The 18,294-nt window shown below is 37.8% G+C and overlaps 1 protein-coding gene across 2 annotated transcripts in view; it reads left to right on the top strand.

The window, feature by feature from the left end:
* The window catches only part of AEBP2 (AE binding protein 2), a 43,138-nt gene that overhangs the window by 7,340 nt on the left and 17,504 nt on the right, over positions 1-18,294 (top strand). For both annotated transcript variants that reach the window (XM_085049210.1, XM_085049211.1), the window contains exons 2-3: positions 10,620-10,827; positions 13,866-13,973. In XM_085049210.1, coding sequence (XP_084905336.1) covers positions 10,620-10,827; positions 13,866-13,973 — 316 coding nt within the window. The remainder of the gene's footprint in view (positions 1-10,619; positions 10,828-13,865; positions 13,974-18,294) is intronic.

Raw genomic sequence — 18,294 nt, 5'->3', positions numbered from 1 at the left:
TTCTTTTCCCATATCTGATTTTCTCTCTATACTAGAATTTACATTCTTAAATTTTGCTGATCTTCTGTTGCTAATGTTTAATGGGTATTTTCTTTCTTTGATAGAGGTTACTTAAGGTATATGCCAAGATACTTGCTAAAGAAAAGCAAAAGATTTGTTACAATCTTGAAAGTCCTGTTGTCATCCTGATGCACCATAGAGGAGTGCTGTAATTCAAACAGCTTGTATAATGTCAGAGGGAGAAAACTGCGCCTTGGTTGTTGGAGTTGAAACTTGTAAAAAATGGACTATTGGCACATACAGTGATACTAAAATTTATTAAATATGCCTAAATAAGAATCTGTCATAAAGAATTTCCACTTAGTAATAATGTCATTCCATGTAGCATCTTGTATAAATTGCTAGCTCTCCTGTAAAATTGCAGTCAAATCCTTATTTTGATAGTTTTAGTCTATTGTGCTGTAGTACTAACTTAGATTCCAAATGAAAAAGTAAATGTTAAAAGTGCAAAGAAAATATTTTCAATATATGCAAACAGAGAAATGTAGATTTATTTTTTTTCCTTTGGAATAATTTCCTTTCGGCATATCTTTATGTAGATTTCCTTAGGCTGACTTGAATAGTAAGTTATAGCTTAGACAATTGGTACAAGTAAAAGTTAATTCAGTGCCCAACAGAATAGGAATCAAACCTTAATTTATGACCTTTCTGTTATGAATTGAGCCAGTTAGTGGAGTTGTACTTTGCTGGTTTCTTTGCTTTTGATGCCTGGTTAATACTTGGAGTAGCAACGATTCACAGAGATATAAATAGGCAAGGCCGCTACTTTATACAATGCTATCCTGTGTATTTTTTTCTGTATTAAGTTGAATCTAACGTGATGATTGAAACTGGAAGGATTTTTTAGATTTTCTCTGTAAGGTTGCATCTTTCTTTTGTCATTTTGTCTTCTGCTTGTTTTCTGTGTTTTGTGTTCGGAGTGAGGGGAGGTATCCTGAGGTTGGGAGAATGGGAGGGTAATACCTACAGCAGATGAAATTTCCTTGACACCATGCCTGAAGGCTGTTATCTTCCAGTGCTGATTAGACTACTTCATAGTGATTATGGTTCTCAGAATGGGAAGCACTGTTAGAAAAATTAATTATTTTTGGTGGTTCTTTAGTGACTGAGTGTTTTTCTTCTCTGCTTCTCCTAAGCTGTGCTAGTAAACACACTCTTTTATCAGTAAAGACTGAAAATTGTGAACCACATGTTGCTGTTCTCTAACTTTTCAGGGAGATTATCAAGTTGAAGATAACGTGGTTCCCAGAAATGAAAGGCAGTTTTACTTGTATCTTTAAGGCAAAATCGAGTACAGTTTCTTGATTTGTGTAATCCTTTTGCAGAATGTCATCTTTGTAGTGTCGTATCACAAGGCACATATGTTTTACCTGCTCTATTTTTGCACCACTCCTTGGATATTTTGGTATTCCGAGTTTCCTCATTGAGGTCCCAGTTGCTCTGTATCCTACAAATCCTGTGATAACCTGGGTTTATGTTATGCAAGTATTATGAGCCCAAATATTCTAGGGCTAACAATCTAAATAATCAAAGTAAGTGATCCAGGGGAGTGGAAACAGCTCTAGAGGTGGTGAATCATAACACACTTTCTCAGTCTTGTTTTGTTTCCTGTGCATGTTTGTTATTTTAAGTTCCTTCAATTTCTCTGTCTCAAAGAGCTTTCCTATCTTACCTGGTTTTATATTATCAGACTGAAGTGTTTGCAGTGTTGGTCCCTTTTCTAGGTATTTGTACCATATCTAGTGGTAGCTTTACTCTAAAATAAGCTGCTGCTCCAAAAGGAATTTAAAAACAAATTTTTAATGCTACCACTTGCCATGCCATATGAGATTCTCTCTCGACTATTTTATTTTCCACTGTGTTGCTTTCTTAGTAGTCATATAAACTACATATATTCAATAAAAAATACTGCTGTCTTGTTTTTAAGATTGGTTTATGAACACTTTTTGAGTCTTGTTTGTTTTGAGATGTTTGTTAGAATAACTTTATCAGCGTAAAGCATAGATTTGATAGTCTTGATTTCCAGAAATATGCTTATGTGATTCAGAAGCACAAGTGGCTCCAAGTGTGGTCTTTTTTTCTTTATGTTGCCTTAATGTTGCTTTTTACTAATGTTGCTTGCCTATCCTGCTTTGCCTCCCTTGCCTCTGAAGAGCCATGGAGTCAGTTGTGTTGTTTGTCTGCTGTGAGGATCTCTGTGGATGTAATGCGCAAGAGCAGATGTGGACAGAAGGTGCTGCCTTCAAAACACAGTGGTGGACTTGCACTTCATGTAGTCCTGACTTATTTTTTTGATCCAGATACTCTGATTTCTTGTTGCTGCATGAGTTACCTTTCTTTTTGGCAGTCATTTAGTGTTCTGCATTCTCTTTTTATTCTGTTTTTTTTTCTTCATGGTGGTTTATCCACTTACACTATTTTTTTCTTACTGATGGTAGGTTTTCCTGAACTCAGAAACTCATCGTTATCAGTCATGAAAGTATTTTGGGTACTTTCTATTTCAAGTAAAGACAAATGGTTTTCTCAGCAAAATTAGCAAAAAAAGAAAAAAAAAAGAGTTAGAAATGCAGGTAGCTGAAGTTGCTTTCTGTTGCCTTTGAAGATCCCCTCCAGGTTGATTGCTGGTTGGATGAAAAGTGTAAGAGATCTAAAACATTGTTATTTCCATGTCACAGTCAAACGACATCCATTAAAATAAGACAAACTGTTTTGCTTGTGAAACATGAATGTTTGGCTTGGGGACTTAAATTGATAAGTTACTGACATTTAGTACCAAGAGTCTATCTGTTAGCAGCCTAGATGCATCACAAAATACCAAATTTACCAAAGATAGGCAGACAAAAAAAGTTCAGGCAAATATCAAACTTTTCTGCTCTCTTGCTGGCTCACAGTGGTTGCTCGTGTTTTGGGAACTCTGTTTTTCTTAGGATCTGTTTTGATTTCATTTTTAAATTGACATGATCATTTGGAGAGCATAAAGCAAAAAGATTAGCCTAAATTTCCTTGGCCACCTGTGTATAATTGTCTTGAGCCCTGCTTTTTATTATATACTGGTAGCCCCATGCAGATATTCTGATAGTTACTTCAGAAAGAGTTTGGCATTAAAGTTTTCTTAATGTTCATTGAATGTCATGAAAAATTAAACCTTAGTACAAAAAGTTTGGAATTTACTTTTCCTCTGCTATTGTTTAGGAGCCAGTAGAGCAATTTCTGTTACTAATCTGTTGTATCCATGGCTCCCATGTTTGGAATTGACAGAAATATTATAAAATAGGACAGGTGGAAGAGCTTCCTCTCAGTGATGGGAGCTCAAGATTAATAATTTGATAATTTTAATGTTTTGTGAGGATTTATCTTCACTTTATCATTGATTGCATTAGGAAGTAGTGAGTGTAAATTGCTTTGAATTTTGTGGTGTTGGAAAGCTGTTGTTTTTGTGGAACTTGTCCATTGTCCAGAGCCTCACACCACAGTTTTCCACTTCTTATCTTAGAAAGCAATAGGAGTAATGGGGAAAATGGTGGAGTTTTTGTTTTCAGTTCCGAGTTTTCCTAGTGAAATGAAAATAATGAGGTGCTGGGGGATGTCACTGTGCATGTCATTATTATTTTCGTTCAATGTTTCTGTTTTGACTTGCTGTTTGTAATTGAATGATTGCAGTTAGTGCTGTTTGTTTTCTTTTGGGATTAGTACCTAGATGTGATTTAGTCTTCCAGGTGGTAAAAGCTTTTCTGTTGATTTCAAGGTTTTAACCCTTGAAGTTGCTGTGAGATGTAACTAGCTGTCACTCACAGTGTTCCCATTATTCTGAGCTTGTTTTATCTCACAATTCAGTTTTCTTTCTTAAGCTTCCCTTATGGATTAGACCAATGTACCTGAAGCTGTAAGGGGAAATGACAGTATTTCACTGACTAGTAAAAGGTAAAGAAACTAGCAGGGTATTTATTTTTTGTTTGGTTTATTTGTTTTTTTAAATCCTTAAGCTGTTTGCTTACTTCCAGTAAGGTTTGTAGCATTTGGTTTCGGAGGCAATCTGCTGATTTGATGTTTTATGGCTGGATTATCACTGTGTGTGTCAGAAGAAAGTGTTGTTGAAACTTGGAGTGGTGTAGTGTGCGGTTTGATGGCTGCTCAGTAGTGTAGGTTTTAGCGACCCTGCAGTGTGTGTTGCCTGAAATTGCTGTTCGTTTCTAATTTGATGCTTTCTGAGATGAGGTTTTTCCCTATAGGATCTGTCAGGATCGTTTGGTGTTAGCTGAATTCAGCTGGGTCCTGTGGTTGCCTCCTGAACGGAACATGTGGGCACTGGGAGCTGGGTGCTCTCAGTGGAGGTGCTCTAACCCTGAAATGAGCTCCTGTTGATCAGACTGGAGGTCTGCTTGTTGACCCTCAAGGGCATGCTATAAGGCCCATCTGTTAGGGCTGAGTTTTGCCTGAGGGAAGGTTACTTCACTTGAGGTCTGCAGGGAGTATGTTTAGCAGACATTAAAAGTGTAATAGCAAATTGATTGGGCTTTTGTGCATGTGTTCAGTGCCTGGCTCTGCTCTTGCTTCAAGTGGACAGTTGCTAATGTGACTTCATGGAAACTAAAAATGAAATTATGTTGCTGTTCTTTCAGGTTTTTTGGTGATATTCCTTCTAAACTCTTATTCTCTGTTGTTCTGAAAGGGTAACAAAATCAGGAAAAGAATAAATTTTGGGCATTTTTTTCATGAAATTCAACAGAAGGTATTACTTTCAGTAGTGAGGAAAACGATCTCCTTGGAGAGCCAAGTGTGTGTCAGCAGTGATGTGCAATATACCATTTTATTTAATGCATTAAATCATAGTTTCATTATAATTCTATTCACGTCTAAATGTACACAAAAATTAGTGCCCAGATGTAAAAGATGTAGTTTAAAATCTGTGCATTTTAAATTGTGAATAATTTGGATTTCTTTTTTTCCTTATAGTACATATTTACACAACTCTACCAGTGGCCTAATTTTACTCAGATCCTTAAAGGAAAAGAATAATCCTGAATTTAAAGTGCTTGAAAAATTTTTTCTATAAATTGAAAATGACTTGCAGCTTCTTACAAGTTTTTAGGCATTTTTTTTTGTTTCAGGATTGTTTTTAAGCAGAGTGTGAACTGAATTTAACCCACTGGACACATATGATTGTGCAGGTACTAACCTTTTAACATGAAAGTGCTGCTAAAAATATCTTAATCTTCTTGATAATGGAGATTGTATTATTTCTAGCCACAGGTAAAAATAAGACCTGAAGCAATGCCTCTGTGGTAATGATTCCTGTATTTGAGCTTGCATGTTTTTGCTTAATGAACACATTTTAAATGTCAGTACTGTTTCAAAGCTGTTGATCTCTTGGTATAGGCAGAATTTGTAGGAGGAGAGAAAAATGTCTGACCCTTCTTAGAAGATTCTGTGTTTTCAGCTCTACCTTGCTGCATTTGGCAGACGCTGCCAGTGTTTGCAGACTTGGTGAAACAAGATGTGGGTTTAGTAAGGCATTTCAGAAAGGCGTTCAGTTCTTGCCTCTAGACCTGTGATTTTTACGTCAGGTTAACTCCAGTGCTCAGATTAGGATGAAAACAGGAGCACAACATAAGCTCGAAGACTATGTTGTGCTTGCTGTAACAGTTCTAAATTTTAGTAATTAGTCAGTCTTTTGAATCTTGCTTCTTAAAAACTGCTATTGTGTGTTCAGGCTCTCTCCAGCAGTGACTGTTTTTGATGCTCTATTGTTTGGGATGACCCCTGAGCTGAACTCTCTGAAACTCAAATGTCTAATGTTCTTCATCAGGCCATGGTCTATAGATCCATTACAATGGAGCTGGAGCCTGCCTACAGCTTGGGAGCAAACCCAGACCTGTCTGTCACTGGCAAGAGGGGTATGCCACAAGCGCTTCAGTTCTGCTCATGTCATTCTGCTTTGATAGTGGAAGGCAGGCTTTAAACAGATCTCTTCCCTGTGAGAAAGGGACTTTGCAAAAGGCAGAAAAACTTGCTTTAACTTGGCTAGCTAAAAATCTGTTTCAATGCCTTTATTCTACTACCAGGATGTCTGTGTTTTTCTTACTTTGTTTTCTCCTCTTATGCACACTATTACTTTCCCACTTGTAGACTTTGTGGATTTTGGGTGAGAAAGCAGAAGGATGTAATTTCTATTATTACCTTCCCTTTGTTAAGGAACTTTTTCCTCTCTATTATTACCTTCCCTTTGTTAAGGAACTTTTTCCTCTCTCAGATCATCCCAAGCAGACAGAAAGTAATATTGGATTGAAAAGCCCCATTCATAGACTGAAAGATACACAGACACTATTTCTGTAGTCCAGTCCTTCTTCGGCTGAGTGTCTGTGCACACATCTTATCTGCTTGTGTGTCCTGCCCTCACACCCTTTCTGAAATTCTGAGAAACGAGAGTGCGTGAATCGACAGCTCTAACAGGCACAGTGTTGCAGTTAAGTCTTCACAGACTTAGCAGCAGCCACATTGTAAAACTTATCTTTCTTCTTCATGTTGAAATGGGCAGGTCAAGAGACCGCCCAAGTCAGTGTCTTTAATGTTACACATACTACAGACTTTTCTCTGAAAAGCTGCGTGATACTTTCTCAGCGTATGAAAGATGAGAGAGAACTACACACACTTGAGCTGAGCACTGGTCTTCCACAGATTCTCTTTGCAGCCTTTACCTCTTTAGTGAATGACAGAACTTTCTAAGTGAGACAGAAACTAATTCTAGATTTCTTAGTTCTGGGAGGCGTCTGATCACCTGAAATGTGCTGGTTCTGCAGGCACAGAAGAGGAAACAAAAACTGTATATTACATTTTTATTTAACAGATTGTTACTAGAGAAGGGGTATGCCAGGGCAGTGAGTTTCTTGCATTAGAGTCTACCAAGAATCTATCAAGTAAGTACCTCCAAAACCAGTAGTCTCCTGTTGTGTGAATGCTGGTTATTTTGTTGTATAAACAATTGAGCTATTTCTCTAGTAGGTTCTGTTACAGCAATATTTGTCTGTGCTCTTTAATGTCCTACTCAAACTTCTTCAAACTAGAAGGAGGGCATTTTATTTTAAATACTGAGCTGTTATTGCTCAACTGAATTTGAGTTATATTTTTTCCCATTTTTAGACAGTATTTTGAATAGCTTATAGAATCGTGGTCTAGTGTAGCACTTCATTCTCAATTTCCGAATTCTATATGCCACTACTTGGTTTAAGTGCTATGGGCATCCTCTTTTATTCCAGTTCTTTTGATACAAAATTGTGATACCATGTTAATCTGTTAGCCCTTAACAAGCACTTAGGCCATTAAATCCAAACCCAGCAAACATTTAAACAATAATAACTACATTAGCTTGCCAAGTGTTACTGGTTTCTTATGTCATTAATAACCCTACTTGTCAGGATAGCCTTTTCTGGGATCAGTACTCCTAGTTGACTTTTACGTAGTTTTCTGTAAAAAAGGTGGGATAGTTTATAAAAGTACCCAAAGACTAAGCATTTGCATTCCTTAGGCTGTAAAATTAGAGACCTGTCGTTTTGTGTCAAGATATGTTACACTGAACTTGCAGTGTGAACTAAACTCTCATGCTTTGGGTTGATAATTTTCAGGGGATTTTTGTCTCTTAGAGGAATTAAGCAGATTTCATGCCTGTGAGACAGAGAAACCACATGCACACACCTGTGTGAGCGTGTACTTTTACTCTGCCCCAAAATGCTTTCACAGAACTTGTTCAGCATTATGTTTTGTCATTGCTTTCCCACTTAAGACCAGACTGCAAACCCCAGGGAACTGTGTTTACTCTGCCCTGCGGTCCCTAACACATCACGTCCTCTCAGTCAGAAGTTTGCTTGTACTGTTTGTGGGGTATGTGAGAGTGGTCCTAATGCTGTCTGTGGATGTAGAAATTTGTACTGACTGTAAATAGCTTTGAAGCTTGAACTTTTCCTGAAAGGACTTGGGAAGTAGTTTCCTTTGATACCTTTCAGCTGTGAGGAAGGCAGGGTTACTTATTGACCTAAACTGGTGTGAGGCAGCTGGTGCACGGGTGCTGTATGTGCAGTGCTTTGCCATCCTTGGCTAAGCAGCTTCCTGTCAGGACCACTGATCCGTGTAACAGCACTGTCTGTGGCAGAAGTGGTTGGGCTTTGTGCCATTCTGTGTGTCCAAACCTACTTCCAAGCTGGATTTGGAGAAAACTGTATTTGGATAGCTTAAACTGAGGGGGAGGTGGGCGGTGGCACAATTAACTGTAATTAATTGTTCAGTTTTTCTATCATCTTGTTGGTAAATTTTGCTTTCACAGTGCAGTTTTACAGACTTTATTTTTGGGAATAATTTTTGGCCTAGGCATCAGTTGAGGAAGCAGATGTCAGTCCCGTAATTGCATCTATTGTGAGCCTGGCACAGTGGAAAAATTTGGATTGATCGCAACAGGTTTTGTGCGTAAAGCTTCTGACAATTTCCTACAGGGATCCTAAAATGCTGTTACCAGTAGGTGTAGTTAGTGGGTGTTGATGCTGTTGGGGCTGGTAGCTTACGTCATAAAAGAAATCAGGACTAATGGGGAGGGAAGGGAGACATGAGGAGGCATCATGGAAAGCTCTGTGCATTCAGGGTATGGAAAAGGGAAGAAAATAAAAACCATGGGCACATGGAAATATGCTGTGTAGCAGCAAATTGCCTGTATGGCTTCCATGGGTAGGAGCTATCCCTTCTAAATTGTTCGACCTTGTTTGAAACTGGGAGGAGAGGGGAAGAAAGACAAGTGGTATTTGTGTAGCATTTAGGAAGTATGTATTTGATATACCTTCGTTAAAGCAAAAAGCTGTTGGAAAGGTCTCTAAAACTTTTTTTTTTAAGTTGGAAAACAAAGGCCTAAGAATAGTTGTTCAGTTTTAATAACAGGTGCAGGAAAATGAGGTGGAAGAAGATTTTTAAGGGGTTTGTGCATGAGATATGTTACATTGCTGATATCTACTGAGATAAGAGTTTGCTCATGAAAACCAAGTTACTCAGGGCAGTTAAAATTAAAGCTTAACTGGGAGCATTGCTAAAGGGAGTCTTGTTTTGACTAAGGCAAGACACTTTTTATCAATAAATGCAGTGGAATCTGCATGGTGTGTGAGAATGGGAAATCTAAACAAAGCAAGCATCTGTGATTGTTTCAAAATCTATCACAGAAAAAACCTGCTAATACAATAGTGATTAAAAAAGATATAGATAATCTAGTGAGAAATCACTAGTAGAGACTTTTACATCAGAAGAGCAAACATACTAATTGTATCTTCATAATTTGAGTGACGGTGTTGTTTTTCTTTCATTCATCTCAGTGTGTAATTGAACAATGCTGGGTGTGTAAACAGTGATGATAAAAACAAGAAACAGCACCTAAAAAGCAGAATGGTTCAACATATCCGGGTTACACACATAGTGGAGAGGATCTGGTGGAGGCTCTCCGAAGTGATTAGGGTGATGAAGCAAACGCAATATGTGGAGAGGCTGAGTGTGTGTGTTCCTTCAGTTTTGGGAGGAGGAGGACAGGGTTTTTGCTGTGTTCAGTGATCTGATAGAGAGGTTTTATAATGGAGGAGGCAGAGTCATCTCAGCCCTGCAACCGTCAAGGATGAGAGACAAGAGGCACACGTTGCAACAGTGGAAATTCTGATATGTTGGGAAACTTCCCCCCTCCCCCACAGCAAGGTTAATCAGCCATTGAGAAAATTGTTCAGAAAGGTAGCAGAAATCCCAGCCTTTGAACACACCCATTAACAATTTCACTGGACAAGACCACAGGCAATCTGATCTCACTTGTTCCTGTTTAAGCAGATTGACCACCTGGTCTTTTGAGGTTCTGTCAAAGAGGAGCTGTTCTGTAATGCTGTGGCTTTGTGGAAGACAAAAATGTAAAGGCCCTCAAGGCAACTGAGAAGGTTAACAAGATTAAAAAAGGTGTATTAATGTTCAATGTGGAAAAACATAAGTTTCCATACTTTTGCTTGTATGTGGAAAAAGCATGATCTCTGCAAGACTTTTCTCATTCCTGTGATGTTTGACTCTGTATCTACCAAGGTACAGAGCAGAAGGGCTGATGAAAGTGACCCCTGCTGGCCACAGATTTCCTCTGCTGATTCTGGCTTCTCTGGAAACGTTTTGAAAAACCAAAACAAAAAGCTTTACTTTAGACCATGCAAATGGTGGAAACTATGCTGGCGCCACATGGGAGTACCTTAAGCCTTATGTAGAACTGAAGTGCTGTATTCTTTTTAAGGCTCTAGTGTTGGCAGGGTGTGCTGGGCTCGACATACTGAGAATTCTCCATTCCTCCCTTTTGTTCCCAGTGTCCAGAAGAAGTTATACTGTTGAGTAATAGTAGATGTTTCCTAACTGTACATTTATGAATAAAGGGATGAATCACAAGAAATAATTAATTTGTGTAAGTTTTTTTTTCAACCTGTGTAAATGTCAAAAGAGCTACAGTTTCTATTTGCTCTGTTAATATGCAACAAATACAAACTTTGATTTAGTTTTGGGGCTTTTTTGTCTTGCAGCATAAGCAGCACTATCATGGACGTAGACAGCACAATTTCCAGTGGCCGTTCCACGCCGGTCATGATGAATGGCCAAGGAGTTCCTGCCTCCTCTGCCAAAAGCATTGCCTATAACTGTTGTTGGGATCACTGCCACGCCTGCTTCAGCTCCAGCCCGGATTTGGCAGATCACATTCGCTCCATACACGTGGATGGTCAGCGAGGAGGGGTTCGTGTTACTTTTGCGTTTTCCCTCTTTCCTATCTGCCAATATGTTGCTCTTGAATGACAGTAGGAAATTGTCTGTTTCAAAATACCAGTTTTCTAACTAGTGGTAGCAAAGTTAGTGGCCTGACTTTATGAATGCAGTCAGTTCTTTTCAATAAATTATTTGAGACTACCAGGGTTTTGATAGTGTGTTAACTTTTCAACATCCTGAAGCTGCTGGTATATCTTTAAGTGCTTAGACTTGGAGTTAATTTTCTTAAAACGCTTAATGTACGTGTTGCTGTCTGTGAACTCAGGTGAAGTCACATCTTAATTACTGTAACCAGTGGAGTCTCACTAGAGGTAAAATACATAGAGAATGTATGATACGGAAGATGTAAGACTGACTCAAGAGTACAAAGTCTTAACAAAACAGCTCTGTGTGTAATACTGATGGCAAGTTTGACTTTTGTATAATTGCATCTAATGTTTGTTTTTTAAATTAAGTTGCATATATAGGCATGTAAATTCCAGTCTAATCCCTGGTCAAATGATAATTGGTCTCAATTTCAGTGTTTCAAAACATCTTCCAGTAGAGTAATTTCAACTCTGTACTTAACTACTTGCCCCTCCTCAAGCTCCCAAATTACCTCTGATGCCTGGAATATATCATGTAAACTACCTTTACATCCAACACAAGCAATCTGCTGGCTTTAGGCACTGTGTATTGCAGCTGTTCAATTTCTGGGAGAGATAATATCAGTTCTTGAAGTAGAATAGTTGTTATCTTTTGACTTTTTGTCCTGTCATTTCTTCAGAAGAAAAATGTTAGGCCATTAGACTTTATCTTCAGTGAGTAAGAAACTTAAATAAAATGCTCATTTGCATTACTTTAAATAATTTATTATGTAAATGTGTCACTGAGACAGCTGTGACTCTGGCTGTATTTTACTAATATTTTTTGGCATGATTGAACTCTTCAGCTTCGTATTTTATGGCTTTTTTGCAGTCCAGTATCTAAACAGAATCATCCATCCAATGTAGTGGCTTTTTAGCCACCCATGAGAGGATTTCTGTCCACAGGTTCTGTCCACAGGTGTATAAAAGTGTTACATGAAGTCTGGATGAAACAATGAAATTAATAAGTTGTGCTTGGATCTTTGTTATCCCATCCATGACTCCTTTACATTTCTTAAAAAGGGACTGAAAGATTTTTCAGGTTTTAATTCAGGGTTGGGGTTTTTTTTCTGTGTTTTATTTCTTGTCACACTTCATGTGACATGATTTGTGGATGTTTTTATTTAGAAAATGTTGGACTGTATTTGTATATTTGAAAGAGTAAGTTGTTGGAAGCATGAAGTGTCTAATAACTGTTGCATTCAGTTCACACTTTTGAATCCCCCTACTGGAGTTTATTTTTTGAGAAGTTCCAGCGGGGTGCTCTGGAAGGGGGATGGATCCTGGCGGGTTTGTTTCAGGGATTTGTCTGCCACCTGCCGGTGAGGTGTTTAAGTATGTTCAAAATTGTGTTGTGTTGTTTATGGGATTTCAGGTCTTCCTTAAGTGCAGTGACTCTGAATTTGCACCAGAATGGGGGTTAGTAGTTGCTTACTGAAAATGGAAAGGAATAGGATAAACATCCTTGCATGGTAAAATGTATTTTTTCCAGCTATTACTGAGGTCATGGCTCCAGTCCAAACCAGGTACATCCGTGAAGAGCCTGGGAAACTTTGACAAAACAGTTTTGCTTCCGACAGACGTTATTTCAGAAATATTTTGGGTTCAGATTTTTGACAGGGATTCCCAAGAAGCCTTGCCTGGACTTCTGGTGGGTGGTTGTAAAGCCAAGTCCATGTATTTCCACCATCTGTAACTTCACACTAACACACCTTTGCCAAGTGCCCTGCAGTTGCTGATGGGAATACTGGGACACTTATGGAGCTGTTGCAGAGCCAGGAATCTCAGCAATTCCAATTCTGTGGCTTTGAGGGGATCTCAAAACTGAGGAGTGGCAACCCCCAAAGATTTAGGGGCCTGGGCCTTTTGTCAGTAGGTCTGGATCAGTCACACAGACATCGAGGGGTTTCCAGCTTTGTCTGACTAAGCTGCGTTATGTATCTATTATACAGCAAGAACGTAGAACTCCTGTGGCTGCTCTTTCATTTTGAAAATACAATCTTTTGAAGGTTGAGGGGTTTTTTTTCCTCCTAAGGAGAACAAGAAACCCAAATCCAATTAGTTTCCTGCATTTCTGAAAACCTGTATTATGGACAGTGCTGTTCCTGGGAACTTTATTTTGCTGTGACAAATTAGGGCTTTACCTCCCTTCACATGCAGACCTGCTGGGGAAATTCTCGTGAAAGGCAAGTTCATTGAGCTTTTTTATTCCCTCAGTTACAGATAAACACAATGAGAGGAGAGAGAAAAGCAGCATGAGTAAGTTCTGCTCTCTTTAATGCACTATTGTGCATGTGATTGTTCTGTGCACTGGAATCACAAAACTCCCATAGATTTTTGAATCCTATGAGAAATGTTAACTTCCTTCATCAGGAATTTAATATAAGGCCCTAACTAGAGGTATCTGGTTTTCCAGAATACAAAAGTGATATATAAACAACTGCATTGCTCTTAAGAGTTTTTACTTTTTCATGCTCAAAGAGTATAATTAATTGCTTATGGAAGTAAATAATTTTATTTCTATAGCTACTGCCCAGAAAATGCAAATTTTTCATTTAGAAACATTCTGTCTCCATATCTGGTAGATACAGATACTGAGTGCAAACACAAATGCAGCAGCTCCTGTTGCTCTCGATTGTGTTTATCTGCGAGAGCATCTGTCTGTTGATATTTTATTCCAGTGACCTGTTTTTATTGAATACTTGGGGTTGTGATTATTTTTTCCTTGGTGAGATACAAGAAGTATGTTGCAAAACATTTTATTGTTCAGAATTCTTTAAAGTGTTGTGAAATGTTGTGAAAACAGACTTCTTTGTTAATGAGATTTTTTTATTTACTGTTTTCTTTGACTTGTGTAAACTTACCATCATTTTACTCTATTAGGTGTTTGTTTGCTTGTGGAAAGGTTGCAAAGTATATAATACACCTTCAACAAGTCAAAGTTGGTTGCAGAGGCATATGCTGACACACAGTGGGGACAAACCTTTCAAGGTAAGGTTGGTTGTAACATACCTCTTATTTTTTGAAAAATTCTCTTTACTTTTCCTAATACGTCAGTTGAAAAATACCATCACAGGAGAATTTCTTGAAAAGCATCCAGTGAGCTGAGCCTTGTTCTTTGCAATAATAGTGCCCAAAGGTCCTGTTCTTTTACAAAAGTAGGTGAAGAAACTGTTATTGCTTCTCTAGCCCTATTTCTTTTAATCCATAAATGGCAGGGAAGTATAAAACTAAATAGGGCTAAAGTTCAGGAGGTCTGTGCATTTTCCAGTTGAGCTGCTTACCTTTAACAGTGAGATGTTTTCTCTCATGCTTTACATTTCTACATCAAATTTTGGGTCATGGCTGATGGTGCACATTGTGTGCTTGAGTAAGAGCTGCTTTTGTTAAATTCAGCAGAAACACTGCCGGTGACTATGGTTCACTTCTCTGAAAATAATAAGGAAGTCGAGAATGCAGGACCATTGAGCTGACTGTATTTCCTGCACAGTATTTTCTAACTTTCTCTTTCTTTCTCCCCTTAATCTGTACCTGTAATTCTAGGTATAGTAGTGTTTATCATTCCCATATCCACCAATCCGTTATTAATGAGTTGCTTCATCCTCTTATGGATACAGTTGGGGCAGTTCATAGCTGTCAATCCTGGATCACTTGATGGTAAGTCCCACCCACACTACTTCAGACTGAAGTTCTCCTTCCAAGTAGGATATGAAAATGAAATAGGGTTTGGGGTTTTTTTTTTAAGTTTAGGTAGCATTTTATGCATCCTTCTCCCCCACCCCGCAACCCCACCAAGTTTTAGTCACTGTTTCTCCACTTCCCTCTCTTCTCTTTCTCCTCAGGTAATATCTTCCACTTCTTTAAAATTTTATTTTAAGGCAGCTTTATTACTAAAAATACTTTTCTGTTACAGTGGTGTCTTCAGTAGTTATGTTTTCTATATAGGTTTTAACAGTTGTGAGAGAAAACAAAATTAAATTAAACTCAAAACTTAGAGAGTAAAAATAGTGCATTTCATTGCACGTGAAAAAGATTTTAAAAAATAAATATTAGATGTTTTTTCCATATTGAACTGCATAGTTTAGACTGAAAATTTCTGACTCAGAGAGTAAGTAACCACAGGAAAACAGGTTTTGGGGTTATCATACTGTGTGTTCAAATGAATAAGTTTACCATGCTCTTGGAAGGATAGCATAAGGATCATAGATCCCTGCAAGTTTGCAGATACGGTTGTTTCAGGAACTGAACTAATCTTAAATGCTAATCTGATTAATAATAGTAGTAGTAGTAGTAGTACAGAAAGCAACCATCAGTTACCAGAGGAAACTTGTACCTTAGGTTTTCTCTGTTTTGGAATTAAATGTTTTGTCTACCTCAAAGTATAATGGCAAGCTTTGTTCTTGGATGAAAGTCTTAATAGCTTAAGTTATATTCTTATTTGGCTTAATCAAGGAAACTCAGTTTTAGAGATGTTGTGTTGAAGAAGAGGGCATAGCTCAGAAATACCAGTAGAACTTTTGAGTCTGTCAGGGTTGTCCAGCGAGGGCAGTATCAGTTGGTATCTAGTTTTCTTGGCTAGGCTGGTTACAGCTAGAGCCCTAAAATTGTCAACAGTTGTTTCTGATAATAACCATCAAGTGTTCAAAACCTGTTATTTCACCAGATGATTTTCTGTACTTTCTGGTCATACTGAGGGAGAGAACAAAACAGTCAAGGGTTGCGCTAGTTAATCATCATGGTTCAATGTGTGTCACTGCAGCATTTTTTCCTACTGTTGTCTTGAGTCCCTCTGTTTGTTTTTTATCCCTGTAATTTTCAATCTGTTCCTAGGAGCTTTGAATGGAGGATAATTGTGGTCTGAGTAGAATTTTGTAACATCTTTTGTTCCCCTGTCATTTATGCTGAAATAGGCTTCAGGGCTCGCATGAGGTTGCCAAGTATGTGAGTGTCTGTCATGGCAATCTATTAATTAACTGACCCCTTTTCTTTACTTGCTGCTGCTTTTATTTTTTCTTTTCTTTTTTTTTTTTTTTGCTAACTTTAGAAATCTACTCTCTGATACAAAAAAACACGTGAAGTGTTGGATATTAGTCTTGACCAGTCCAAGTAGAGCCTTTTATTAATTGTTTCGTGGCAGTCAGTAAAAAATGGACCTAATGTGTCCATTTGGTGCGTTTAGCTTCTCTCATAAATCTTAATTGCTCACCTTTCAGGGAAAGCTAGATTTTTTGAAGTCAAAGTTGTATTAAAGACCTCTTGTTCTTGATAATTACTGCAGACAAATATCTCCCAAAACCTAAATTGCACATGAAACTTCAGATGCCTCATGAGAATATAATTGAGCCCTAGCATTAAAGGAAGGAATCTCTCATTTTAGAAAGCTTGGAGAAAATAGTCATTCAGCATTTTAATTAAAAAACAATGTTGTGATTTTTGAGGAAAGCTATAATAAGCAGTAATGGAAATAGTACAGGTCTATACTGTTGTCTGAAGAACTGCTATTTAGAATGTTTTGAAGAAAATCAAATAATATTAGCTGGGAAAATAACTAAAAGCATGGAAATCTTACTTTTGTAAAGATAAAAGAACACTGTAATCATACAGTGACCAGAAAAGAGTAATAAGTATATCACAGATTGATGTATTCTTATATGTCTAGTGAAAATAAGGGAGAACTTTATTTTCTGAAATTAGAAAGCAGTTTGGGACTCTCTCAAACATAACCCTTTTTTGCATTGAGAGATATATCCTTGTCCACTCACCCTTTTGCTTGCAAATGGACTCATTTTATGTAGTTGAACATTTTGGGTTTAATTACTGCTTTTTGTGATAGACATGGCTAATAGCTCCATTCAGCTCTAAATGAGCTGTTGTGCTTTCCTATTGAAAGGTCTTGTCGGGTTTTACCTGCCCTTTCCATTCATTTCTATTGACCATGTGACTGCAATTTATTTGTCACAGAGATGAACCCACTTCTAAATTGCAAAGGCAAAATTGTTCAGATTTTCATAAGTTTATCCTTTTTTTTCCTAGTTTTGTGGCTTAGTATGTCTCATCATGAACATTGCAGTACCTGTGTCACAGAAAAGATAAATATCATTAAAGATACCTATTTTTGAGACCTTTGTTATACTAGCTCCTTTTTTCTGTGGGGCAGTATCTTGGTAGTGTACACCCGGCTGATGTCTGAGTCATCTCCTTTACAGTCTGATTTTAGCCAGCCCTTTTAATATTTTTTTGTCATTGTAGACATTCATTTAATATAGGTATTCTTTCCAAAGACATTTAGTATGTTCATCTTTGTGTATGATTTTACAGTCATAGTTGAGAGAGAAAACCCTCTACATTATTCTTTTTAGATCTCGTATTATGTAATTTTTGTAGCTTTTTAGAAACTGGTGGAATGCAGGGGTGGTCCTATTGAGGGTTTAGCCAACTTGGTTTTCAGACCTTATAGACAGGGTGATCTAGAGGAATAATCTGCTGAGTTAGAAAACTTTCTGGTTTCAGCAAACCGTCTTTGGCAAGTTGAAAAGAAGTGAGTGAAGATACTCCATCTTTCTTGTTCTAAACTTGGCTGTTTAGAACAGTAATAAGTATTTGAATAGAACAGGCTGTTTAGAAGTAATAAGTTTTTGAATAGTTTAAGGGGTTGTGACAACCTGCCTTTTCCAGCATGGTTTCTGGTATGCAGTGGCAAAAATAAATGAATCAAGTATTACTTGGCACTGAAAGTTTCTTGAAGACCCATCAAATGAACTCTTAGATATTGAGCACAATGAAAGGACAAATGGTAGATGAGCACAAAATAGTGGGAGATTTCATGCGAAATAATTGTATATAGCATGAGGATTGGGGTTGATTATCTCAAAGATCTCTTCCAACCTAAATGATTCTGTAAGGATGCATAAGGGAATGCTGGCAGCTGCTTTCACACAGGGATTCCAGTGGATATGCTCTTCATGTTTAAGAGCAGTCATGCAAGATTTGCACCTCTGGGGTAAATGCTTTTAGTGACAACGAATGGCAGCGCCCGGGTTCATTGCAGGCTTTTCTTTGAAAGGGTGGGGGAAGTAATAAAAATGAAGTTTGATGCTACCTGTAAGTTCCAGAATTTGTGAAGGGGTGACTGCTTTTGATACAACTCTCAGTAGAGTAACACTTGGTGAAATGTAGAAAACACAGGCAAGCAGCTTCAGTCTTCATTGGGAATTCATGTCTGTTACTCTCTTGGCAGAATATCTTCTATCCATTAAAGCAATGCAGATGTAAAATGTGACAGCACTCTGCCTGAACACTCAGATGTTGAGAC

This window comes from Lichenostomus cassidix, chromosome 1Aa (assembly GCF_008360975.1).
Source record: "Lichenostomus cassidix isolate B80296 chromosome 1Aa, HeHo_3.0, whole genome shotgun sequence".
NCBI lineage: Eukaryota > Metazoa > Chordata > Aves > Passeriformes > Meliphagidae > Lichenostomus > Lichenostomus cassidix.
Note: the sequence above shows the minus strand (reverse complement) of the source record. Positions and strands in the feature narration are given on the sequence as shown.